The sequence below is a fragment of the Saimiri boliviensis genome, chromosome 2 (genome assembly GCF_048565385.1).
Source record: "Saimiri boliviensis isolate mSaiBol1 chromosome 2, mSaiBol1.pri, whole genome shotgun sequence".
In the NCBI taxonomy this organism is placed as follows: Eukaryota; Metazoa; Chordata; class Mammalia; order Primates; family Cebidae; genus Saimiri; species Saimiri boliviensis.
Genome location: NC_133450.1, coordinates 209166147 through 209178659, shown reverse-complemented (window position 1 = coordinate 209178659; position 12513 = coordinate 209166147). Strand labels below are relative to the sequence as shown.

Sequence of the window (12513 nt, the reverse complement as noted above, 5' to 3'; positions counted from 1 at the left end):
ACTTCTCATATTTTGAACTTTTATTCATATATTCTGTTCACTACAAGCCTTCCATGTTTCCCTCAGTTGAAATATATCTTCTCTTCTAACTCCAAGAAAGCATTTTTTTTAAATGTATTCTTTTGCACACTAAGTGCTCTATGTATGGTCTTTATAAAAATCCTCTTCTTCAAGCCACTTTCTCATACATCACTCCATGTAATCCTTGAGACAGCCATGCACTGTCTGTGAAACTAACCTCATTTTATTGATGGAGAAACTCAAATTCAGAAATGAGAGATGGTATGCTTTGAATTATTCATTCACACTAGTAAGTGCCTACTATGTGCTTACTACTGTGTTAAATGACAACAGTATAGCTATACCCAAGCTGAAGTGTATGCACTCTGGGACATGCAGGCTAGAGTTTATATCCTGCCTCTGCCACTTTCTAGATGGGTCCATATGTGGATGGTAAGTGCTTACATCATGTTGCCCAATGCTGTTCTCACTTCCCACCTTGCCACTTGCTAGAGTTCCTTTTTGATTTCTCGCATCTTAGAGTTCCATTATGATCTTGTTCTCAACCCTTCTGCATGGCTTTCCAATGATAACTTACCTCACAGTGCACTTACATTTCACATCTGTCCATACCGCACTTGTGAGGTGGGTGGCAGTCTCTCTATCACAGATGCTGGGTGCAGAGAGGTGCAGTGAGCTCAGAGAGGTGAAGTGACTTGCCCAAGTTCACAGTGCTAGGCAGTAGAACTGAAATATGAACCCAAGTCTGGCCATCTCCAAGTCCAGGCCCCTTTCTTTGTCACCCCCTGCTTACTTTATACCAAAGAGTTTTGACTCATGATACCTTTTATTAAAACAACATTTGAGGCCTCAAAGGTTGAAGGGTCATGGGAAGTCAAAGCTGGAAGTGTCCATGTAGGTAACCCAGATCAGATCCTCTGAGCCTGTGAGTGGTCAAGTGGGAACAATAAAATGGCAGCTGAGAGCCAAGATCATGGGTTTTAGAGTAAGAGAGATCATGCTCTTGAGTCCTTAATATTCTGAACCTGTGACTTTGGACACATTGCTTAATTTTTTTTTTTAATCTCCAGCTTTGTCTTTGGAAAGGTGGAGATAATGAGGGTGATTATTTTAGCATGTTTTCATAGATCAGAAAAGCTTAGGAGATGGCACTGTTTCAACATAGTTGTTGTTCAGCAAGTATGGCTAATGGAATCACATTTGTATGGAGTTGATTTCTACAGAACTGTGATCCGAAGGCATCAGTCTGCAATGGTGGCATGTATGGACTGTAGAGTCAGAGAAACCAATCCCAGTAGTTACCATATGGTTCTGGGCAAGCTGCTTCCCCTCTCCGAACCTCATGTATAAAATGAAGAGAAGAGAGTAATAGTACTTATCTTTTAGGACTGTGTGGGGGTGTTGGGGAATTAATTGTGACAATGAAGGTAACTCTTAGCTCAGGTCTTAGCACATATTAATTAATTTGTATAATGTATTTTATACTTTAAGTTCTGGGGTACATGTGCAGAGCATGGAGGTTTGTTACATAGGTACACGTGTGCCATGGTGGTTTGCTGCATCCATCACCCTGTCATCTTATATTTATTAAGTGAAAGTGTGTATGGCCAATTGGGGCTTTACCATTCTGAAACTTGGTAATCATGATGTTATGCCTATTTTATAACATGGGCTAATTTGAGATGCAGGGAAGGAGGGAAGGAAATAGGGCCATTAGGACCCCAGTCTGTTCTACTTAACATGGGGAACCCTCTACCCACTCCACACTATTGCCTCTACCTTTAAAAGCTGGTGAAAAAGGATGGCATGATGCAGACAGAACACTCAGATGCTCAACCCTTCTATTCAAACCAGTTTTTTGTTTGTTTGTTTGTTTTGTTTTTGAGATGGAGTCTCACTCTCTCACCCAGGCTGGAGTACGGTGGTGTAATCGAGTGCAGTGGCACAGTCTCATCTCACTGCAACCTCCACCTCCCTGGTTCCAGTGATTCCTCTGCCTCAGCCTCCCAAGTAGCTGGAACCACAGGTGCATGCCACCACACCCAGCTAATTTTTTATTTTTAGTAGAGATGAAGTTTCACCATGTTGGCCAGGCTGGTCTCAAACTCCTGACCTCAGGTGATCCGCCCACTTCAGCCTCCCAAAGTGCTGGGATTTTATATATATATATATATATATATATATATTTTCTAGAACAACAACATAAGCATTTTATTTCTTTTCATTAAGCGTCTTAGTTTCTTAGTATCACAATGGAATGATGAGAAAACAACAAAAACATGAGACTTTGTAAATCTCTGACAAAGAGCAGAGACCTCAAGGCAATTGGGGTGGGGGAGGCTTGACGGAAGTACCAGAACAGTTCTGACATCACATCTCTCCTTGGCTGGAAGGGTGAGAAGGTGGCACTGTCGTGAGCTGTCCTTGGCGATTCTGCCCCATGACTGACATGCTCCTGGTCTGCATGGGCCACCCCGTGGGATTTCGCGGTGCCTCCTGGTACCTGGCCACATGCCCTGGGAGCATGTCCAGTGCTCAGTGGACCCGGAAGCCAGCTCTGCTGGGTGGCGGCAAGATGTGGAGGAGCAGCAGAGGGATTATAGGCGTAAGCCACCGTGCCTGGCCTATTCAGCTTTTTCTTGGCCTCTAAGGCTTATATCATCTGGAAAGTTATGTCTGCACCCTTCTTAGGCTTTGCTTAACCATAAAACTTGGAGATCTGGGAATACAAGGATCACAGGGCTTCCCCAAAATAGGACAGAGGACAGAGGCTGCTCTGGAAAAAATTATGGTAGATTAGACATGAATCTACGTTTTACCAGTTCTTCCCTTCTAAGTCCACACAGGATGTGTCTGCTCCCACCAATATAGCATGGAGCTTCAGATGAGATCATAGAAAGGTGAGGACATACGTTATAGCCAGCTTAACCCCCAGTCTCCCTGTCATGGCCTACAAGGTCCCCACCGACTTTCCACCTCATCTCGCTTTGTTTCAGCCACACTGGCTGTCCATTTCCTCAACCATCTGGGCTCCTTCTCTCCTCAGGACCTGTGTCCTTACTGAGCATCCTACCTAGAATGCTCTTTCCCCAAGTCTGCCTCCCATAAACTGGTTCTTTCTCACGATTCAGGTCTTAGGTCCTGAAGTTTCCTCTTCAGGAAGCCTTTCATGAACTACATTCTAAAGCTTATACTCCCTATACTCCCATATTAGTCTTTTCCCCATTATTCTGATATGTTTTCTTTCACACTTAACCATTATCTGAATTTTTGTTTACTTTTTCATGTTTACTGGTTTATTTTTTTGATCCATGACCTTGACTCTCTTGTTCATTTTTATACCCATAGCACTTAAAGTACTTCCTGGCTCAGAGTTAATGCTCGATAAATATTTCTTAAGTGAGTAAATTAATGAATATATAAATGGATATATCAAGCCATAAAGAATAGCATTAAGGTTCACTTCAGACCCTGGACTCAGATTGCTTGAATTCAGTACCCCCGTTCTGTCCCTCAGTAACTCAGATAGTGGAAAGATACACAATCTAAGTCTCACTGTCCTCATTGACAAGATGTGGGTGACAATAAATCCCTCCCTTTTAGGCTGAGATGAAGTACAAATTGTCGACTAGGTGGTTAGTGCTAATAAATGCTTTTTTAAAAAGTCATTTTTCCTGTAGCCTAATGTGCCATGACTCTCTGCTCTTCCCTGCAACTCTCAGGCCCTTCTGTGAAGTCACAGCCTAGTGCTCTTTTTTCTTGTTGTGCTGCAGATTCACTCTGTATGCCGTGGATACACGAGGGAGGCACTCAGAGCTCAGCACGGTGACCCTGAGGACGGCCTGTCCCCTGGTGGATGACAACAAGGCAGAAGGTGGGTAACCCAGTTCTGCACCTCCAGGGTCACTCCTGTATGTGCCCTAAGTTCTGCACCCAACAGTCACTAATCATCAAACACATACACACACACACACACACACACACACACACACACACACACCCGACCTACTGGCACAGGGAAAAGAAAATGAAGGCACTAAGGGAACAGGAGGAACATGGAGCTAAATAAATCAAAGTCATGAAAGGAAAAGTTGAGATTGACTAGCAATCTCTTTGCCAGTGGAAAGACTTGCCCATCATTTTAGAGAGTTGATCTGTGTTCTGACTTACAGGCCAGGAGTGGCAGGGAGTCAGAGCCCCATGACTATATCTTACCCCTTATCCTAGATTTCTCAGGGACTAATCATTTTCTTCCACTTGTCTTTGCTAGAGTGGCAAAGAGATGGCACCTGGGAGGCCATTTCACCTTGTGGTGCCCATGGCAGACATTAGCAGATCACAGCGTGCTGTGCCATCCACTCCCATGGTGGCCTCAGAATCCTCAGCACAGAGCTGCCGTCAGTGATTATAATTCACAGTTAGCGTGCAAGATTAAACGTTTTTACTGCTCCTGGTTCATGACGTAAACAGCAGGCAAAAACACCTGAAAAAATATAATTAGTCAATCAGATCCACCATATACTTAGTTCTTGAACATTGTCTAGATGCAGTTTCTACATCAAGTCTGGCAAAAAGTGACGGTGGCTCATAAGTCCTGGTGGTCTACTTAAAGTTGAACAATTATTTCTCAAAAGTACAAGCAATGCAGTAGAGACATGGTCTCCACCTTTTAAGAATTCACATTATGAGTGGTGAGACATTTCCGCAGATGGCTCAATAATAAACTCAATTATAAATGTTTTAAGTGCTACCAAAGGTGAGGGGATTTGAAATATTTTCCTGATAAATTTTAAAAATTATTATTTTGAAATAACACATGTCCATTGTTAAAAAATTTTAAAAGGACAAATAAAAATCAGAGTAGGAAATACCATAACATAAATGTTCCTCCCATTTTTACTCTGTTTCCAGATTCTTCTCCCAGCAGCTGTTGTTAGCAGTGATTTGGGGGCACATGCAGATTTTGATCAGTTTTTGAAGCTGAAAGAATATGCCTTCTACTCATGACAATTTAAGTTACTTTGATTAGTAGGAGTGACTGAAGCAGTAGAAATAGTCATGAATAACAAGCAGATGAGTTTAGATTTTCTTTGGAATGTGTTTTGAATGGGGATCTATCAGATCTGATCACAGAAATGTGTTGGAAATACAACAAAGGAGAAATAGAGGGTGTTGAGATTTTCCGGGACAGTTTATTTAAGCAAATTTTATGTTAAATTACAGGCACAGTAATTATATTAACAATTAAACTTGCAATTACGAGCACTAACTTTGTGGCAGGCCCTGTGTTGAGTGCTTTGTATCCACTCTTTAATTTAGTTCTCCCAGTGTACCTAGAGAGTAGCTATCATTATCTCCAGCTGATAGATAAGAAAACCAAACACACCTAGTCAATAACATATTCAGGATGAAATGGAGGTTTGTCTGCTCCCAGAGCTTATGCAAGCACAACTGTCTCACCATTGTGCTTCTCTTATTGAAGGCCATGCTTCTGTCCTTAACTTTTTTCCACCACCCAGTGATCTGTTTCTGCCCTTCTGCCCTCTCAGAAATAGCTGACAAGATCTACAATCTGTACAATGGGTACACAAGTGGAAAGGAGCAGCAGATCGCCTACAACACGCTGATGGAAGTCTCAGCCTCGATGCTGTTCCGAGTCCAGCACCACTACAACTCTCACTATGAAAAGTTTGGCGACTTCGTCTGGAGGAGTGAAGACGAGCTGGGGCCCAGGTACGGGTGTATTTGTGTGATTGGCGGGAAAAATTCTTTTTGCTTCCAATTGACTTTTCTGGACCCTTTCCCCAAAGGCTGAGAATACGCTTTATCAAGCAAATAAAAGTGATTATCACTTTAGTCTTGTCAAGGCTAAAGATAGAAAATGGACAAAGGAACGAAAGAATCTTTGTACTTTAGATTCCTGCACTCCTGAAATGTTAGATAGGGAAGGGGCATTGATGCTCTTTGCATTAATCATTCTCCTTGCTCCAACCTCCCACCTGGTTTCACAGATAGGAAACTTGGGCTTTTTGAAGGGCTGTGTCCTAACCAAGATCACAGAGGGGAACAGCAGCAGGGCCATGACCCATAATCCAGGGTCTTTCGCAGTCTTCCGTAAGGAGTCTGAGTTTTTCTACAGTAAATAGCTATGATCTTGACTAAAGTCCATTAGTGATCATGACTGAAAAAATTTATGAATTCAACATGTATGAAGGCTTTATTTTTGTCCTGCATGCCAGTCACTGTGCCAGGAGCCATACATGATTCAAACAGAACTAAGGCACAGTCACTACCTTCTCAAGCTTCATAAAGTAGTATATGCAATGGTGGTTACATGTTACGTCTTGCATCTAGCAACATTCATCCACTCAACATACACTTAATAGCACCTCTTATGTGGTGGCTGCTGACAATGCAATAAAAAGGTAGAAACGGTTGCTACCTACACATAGCTTCCTGTTGCAGGTAGTTAAACAAGCAGCTACATAGGCAGGAATAATAAGTGTCATGATAGCAGAACAGAACTCTTAGGGAACATGAGACATGGGCATTTGGTCTAGGTTACCCAGCAAAGCTGCACTGGGGCTGAGAACCTGAGGCCTAAGTTTGGAGCCGGGGTAACGTAAGTCAGCATTGCTTGGGAGAAGGATAGGTGTCTGGGGCAGAGAGACTAGCCTACAGAATGCTCAGAAGAGAAAATGTTACATGACAGAGAAAGTTTTCTTCTCAACTTTTGATCATTTGCCTACCACTTTTATGACTTTTGCCATCTCACCACCTTATATACTTTACTTGATATTTCTTTCTTAGATTCACTTCTTAATAAAAATCTATTTGAACAGAAAACACACAGTATCTTGTAAAGGTTAAACCAACACCATCTGCCCTTAATAGAAAACGAAACCTAACCCTTCAAAACAGTGGACAAAAGCCACAAAAGTGGAACAGAACAAAAAACAGAAAACAATGTTGTTCAATTCTAGCAAAGCCTGAGGCTATGTCTTCAAAAGGAAGATTAGTTAGAGAAGTGTTAAAGACATAGCCTCAAACCAAGATTTTCTTTTTTATTTTTTTGAGGTGGAGTTTCCCTCTTGTTGCCCAGGCTGGAGTGCAGTGGTGCTCTCAGCTCACTGCGACCTCCGCTTCTCAAGTTCAAGTGATTCTCCTGCCTCAGCCTCCCGAGTGACTGGGATTATAGGCACCCACCACCACGCCTGTCTAGTTTTTAAAAAATATTTATATTAGAAACAGGTTTCACCATGTTGGCCAGGCTGGTATCGAACTCCTGACCTCAAGTGATCCACCCGCCTCGGCCTCCCAAAGTGCTAGGATTACAGGAATGAGCCACTGCGCCCGGCCCAAGATTTTCTTATTGAAGTAATCTGAAAGAAGGGGACGAAAATGAAAGAGCTAATCTAACCTTTTGCAAATGTGATTCATTTTTGTTTAATATTGGGTCTGTGACCATCTTGAGTACCACCTAAAATCTTTCCCTCCCCCAGAGGAACTCAGCCTACGCTTCGGTAAACACTGTGTTTGGAGCAGGTGATGAATTTCTGTATAGTTGCAGAAGTGTGTGACAGCAGGAGTGGTAAGAGATAGACACCAGGAGGTCAGTGGGAGCCAGATCCTGAATGCCTTTTAAATTAGGTTAAGAAGTTGGGATTATCTTCTTAGGGTAATGGTAAGCTTTTCAAGTTTTTTTCACAAAAAGGGATAATATTTTCAGAACATCAAAGGAGAAAGATCCCTCTGGCTTGAGTATAGGGGTCAAGGTAAGAAAGAGGCTGTAAGGCTCTAGAGGCTGTTGTGATAACAGTCCTGGGGAAGACAGCATAGCATTCTAGGCCAGGGTGGCATTGGTGCATTGGAGAGAATTGCATGACTTCCTGAAATACTTAGTGGGCAGCACTTCATGCTTTAAAAAACTTCGAAATGCCCATGTAGGGTATTCATGCCGTTTTTCTGATGTAAGGAAGTTGAGGTCCCATGGGGCTAAAGGAGCTGCCCCGAGTTGTGTGGCGTTTGACATGAGGCAAGTTCTGCTTTGAGCTCTTACCTTGAGCCCTTAGAACATTTGCAATGACCCTCCAAGTATTTGAGGCACTCAAGGACAGAGATGAGAGCTTGATCCAGGGATGAAAAGGATCTTTCCCCAGGGCAAGGCCTTATCAGTTCTATTGGGTCTTGGACTATAACTTTCTCTTTTGCACATGAAAGGAAGGTTCTTTAGATAAAAACTAAAGGACAAGGGACTGCCAGGCAGAAGGCAGAGTTCCCTCCTCCCTACAAAAGCTGCTGTGTGAGTCATCTTGGCTGCCATCTTGCCTGTGGACAGAGGAAGGCATTCCATTCCACCTTTTTGGGCCTTCCCACAAGGCTCAGAGAGTTTGTGTGGAAGCTAAACCAGAGCTCCACTCCTGACTTTGTCTTTATGACTTCCTGGGATCCTTTATGAGCCTCCAGGACATAAATCTTCTGGAAAGGCCACCAGGCTGCCCACGGAGGCCAGGCAATCCATTCAGTAATGGACTGTGATAACCCGCTAACCCCTAGTCAGGCAGTCACCAGCCACTGTCTGCTAACCTCCCCTCAGTGTCACCCAACTTCCTCCTCCTGTGGTCCTTCTAGTCTCCTGGGGGATATCCGAGATTGCTTCAACATCCCACACTAATATGTCAGCAGGAATCAAGGAAGCTGCCTCCTGATTTATCCTGGTACTGCTGATAAACTCACTGTGCAACCCTGAGCTCTGCCACTTTCTGGCCCTCAGTCTCCTCACCTGTAAGATGATCAGGATGAACTATTACAGTGATATTTTTTTTAACCAGTGACTTTTTTTTTTTTTTTTTTTCTAAATAAATCTTACATGGAATCATAGCCCACCTCCACAGAGAATTCTCTACAATGTCTACCCATTTACCCACACCCTTATAGTTTAATTATCTTTACTGCACTTACTAGATTCAGAATCTTATGTTGCTGGTATGTTTACTTACATATTATCTGTCTTCCCCACTACAATGTAAATTATGTATGGTTAGTGATCCCTTATGTTGTATTGACATTTGTAAGTAGGTGCTAAATAATTAATTGTTGAATAATTAGGTAATGGGATGATTAAATATATGGACCAGATGACTACAGATTTGTTCTGGTAGAAGCTGGAGTGGGTGGCCTGGAGTCCCACCTGCTGGGTCTCCTCTTGTATGCCCCTCCACCCAACCCGATCCCAAGCATCCTTTCTGTCTCTCCAAGCCCTCAAGAATCTTTAGATCACAGTTGGAAACAATTGAATTCCATGAACTTTGAGGTCTTGTAACATTACAAAAAATGCAGTGTCCTTGCAAATATTAAAAGACTCGAAGAGATCTCACTTCACTGATTGACTAATTCATTGATTTATTTGATGTGCTAACTACGTGTCAGGCCACGTGCTGGGGGCTAAAAATACAAAGTGAAGATGACAGATCCTGCCTTTATAAGGTTCAGCATCTAGTGAGGAAAAGACTGGTCAGCAAGCAATTGCACTGGCATTTGGCATGTGAATGGATGAGCATTTTAGAGCAGTGCTTCTCAAACTTTAATGTGCCTGAGAATCACCTGGGACCTTGTTACAATTTAGATTGACTCAGTAGTCTGGGTTGGGCCTGAGATTCTGCATTGACTGAATTCCATGAACTCTGAGGTCTTCTAACATTCCAAGAATTGCAATGTAACAGGCTCTCACAGTGATGTTAATGTTGTTGGTGCCAAAAGCACACTTGGAGTGACAAAGTTCCAGATGTAGATAGCTGGAGCAGCTAATCCAGACGTGGAGCTCAAGGAAGAATCATTGCGGAAGAAAGAACATTTCTAAGTTTAGAAACAGAATGAAGAAGGGTCCTCCAGGTGGAAGGGAGAGTCTTCCCATCAGAAGGAATTACGAATGCAAAGATGAGAGAAGGTTGGATAAGAGAATATATACTTCAGTAAAAAATATAAATCTTATTGGAGAAGAGAGTGCAAAGTGAAAGAGAAGAGTTCAAGGTGCAAAGGAAAAACAAACAAACAAAAACAACAAGGCTGGATTGTTTAGGGAAGGACAGATCATGATGGCTCTTGTGACGATGGCTCTTGTGACTTCTGTTCATGAGTTTGTTCTTTCTCCCAGAAGCCATGTAAATTTAAACAGAGGAGCAATTTGGATACCTTTGCTGTGCCTTTCAAGGATTAGCAAGTGTGTAGAACATCACAATGTAAATAAGAGAGGGCAAGATGCTTCTCCAAAGCCAGGAGCCCAGGAGTTCTATCCTAGCCTTATCACCTACTTGTTGTGTGACCTTGGACACAAGCCATCCCATTCTGGACCTTGTTTGTAACATGAAAGGACTAAACTCCAAATTCTCTTCCAGCTGGGAAGCCAAGGAACCAGAAAACCCTGAAGGTCATAGAGACCAGAGAACAGACACATTGTTAGTGTAATTTCACCTCCAGTCCTGCACGTCTTGTTTCTCAGGGACCCAGGTTAGCTAGAGTGATAAGAGCTTTTTCCAGGAGTACACTGAGGACCGATATAATAAGATGAGCTCTATTAGGATTCTCTTGGACTATGTAATTATTAAACCCAAAAATGTTTTTGAATCTACCCTAAATCTGTGGTCATGTATCTCCAAAAGATTTAGTGACAAAAGGACATCTCTTACCTCTGCCTAATAAATCTGTCAGGTCAGTGTCCTCCAGAGCCTTGTTCTCATGACCACAGGTTACTGCAAACAGTGCAAACAGCTGCGCGAAGAAGACCCGCTGACACCCAGCTGTCCCAGCCATAAGGTTCCTATTAGGAGACTTGAAAAACTGAGCTCATAGGTGGCCAGGGACCAGAATTTTCTTGGGTCACAACATCCTTGACCACTCTTGGGCTTCTTTGTACTTTCAGTTATGTTTGAGCATATTGATAGAGAGGAGACAGCAAGCCCTTGGGGACACTGTGCTTCAGTGAAATTGATCTATCTGGACCAGGAATGGTATATTTATGATGTCAGCCCCTCTTGCCTCCATGGCAGACATAATGAACAGATTGCAGAAATCATCACAGGCTAGGTTCAGCCCAGGATCTTTCTCAACATACCATGAAATTTGAAAAGAGTTACACATCCACTGCTATTTTCTTAGTGAAAACAAACAAACCTGGGATGTCACTGTACATTCCTCCAAGATTGTGTTAGCTGCTTCTTTGGATATATTGAATTCACTCTCAGAATTTTTAAGATGTTGGGAACAAGAGCAGACTTAGGCTTCTAGGGTCATATTTCTGTAATCTCAGAGGCACTTTTAACTTTTTTCTGCATATTTTGGCATTTCTAAAATCAGGATGGATTATGCACGGTGGATGTGTACCTTAAGCATTATATTCCTCTTTTCTTGAATGGCTGTTATTAAAGCATTGTTATATCTTATAATTGAAGGTATTTCAATTATACCTTCAATTAACAAATAGATACTAATACAAATACCAACTAACTAATACTAACAAAAAATACTAACAAAATACACTGACTTAGAACTTTGAACAAGTGTCCCATGGATCTGTTTTCCCCAATGATAGTGTATAGCAAGGTTAGTTATTGTTTTGAAGTTCCTAATAGTTTCAGCTGAAATAGCTTTGGATCAGTTGAGACTCAGTCATTTCTGTCATCAAAGAACACATTTTTTAAAAAGTCTCATGATTTCTTCTGAGTGGATGAAAAGAAAAAGCAAATGCAAATATTTTCACTGGTCACCTTACAAATCATGTTTCAAACCTGGTGTTAAAGATGTATAACCAGTGGGAATATCTGAGCCATTGACTTTCTGTTGGGTAGGAGCAATCTGAGGCTAAATCTGATGTAGGTTTATTCTGAAAATAACCCTGATGAACTACTGGAAAGTTATAAAACCATAGCTTCATTGCACAAGTTTATCACACCAGCTTTAAAATGTATGTGTATAATCCATCTGGAGTTAATTTTAGTGTAAGGTATCTGGAAGGGATCCAGTTTCAGCTTTCTGCACATGGCTAGCCAGTTTTCCCAACACCATTTATCAAACAGGGACTCCTTTCCCCATTGCTTGTTTTTGTCAGGTTTGTCAAAGATCAGATGGTTGTAGATATGTGGTGTTAATTCCAAGGCCTCTATTCTGTTCCATTGGTCTATACCTCTGTTTTGGTACCAGTACCATGCTGTTTTGATTACTATAGCCTTGTAGTATAGTTTGAAGTCAGGTAGCCTGATGCCTTCAGCTTTGTTCTTTTTGCTTAGGATTGTCTTGGCCATGTGGGCTCTCTTTTGGTTCCATATGAAGTTTAAAGTGGTTTTTTCCAGTTCTGTGAAGAAGGTCAATGGTAGCTTGATGGGGATAGCATTGAATCTATAAATTACTTTGGGCAGTATGGCCATTTTTATGATATTGATTCTTCCTAACCATGAGCATGGACTGTTTTTCCATCTGTTTGTCTTCTCTTATTTCCTT

At 42.0% G+C, this 12513-nt stretch overlaps 1 protein-coding gene across 9 annotated transcripts in view; it reads left to right on the top strand.

Moving 5' to 3' along the window:
• Window positions 1-12513, top strand: part of ASTN2 (astrotactin 2) — a 959402-nt gene that overhangs the window by 935954 nt on the left and 10935 nt on the right. For all 9 annotated transcript variants that reach the window (XM_074395240.1, XM_074395241.1, XM_003925189.4 and 6 more), the window contains 2 exons: window positions 3795-3895; window positions 5571-5754. In XM_074395240.1, coding sequence (XP_074251341.1) covers window positions 3795-3895; window positions 5571-5754 — 285 coding nt within the window. The remainder of the gene's footprint in view (window positions 1-3794; window positions 3896-5570; window positions 5755-12513) is intronic.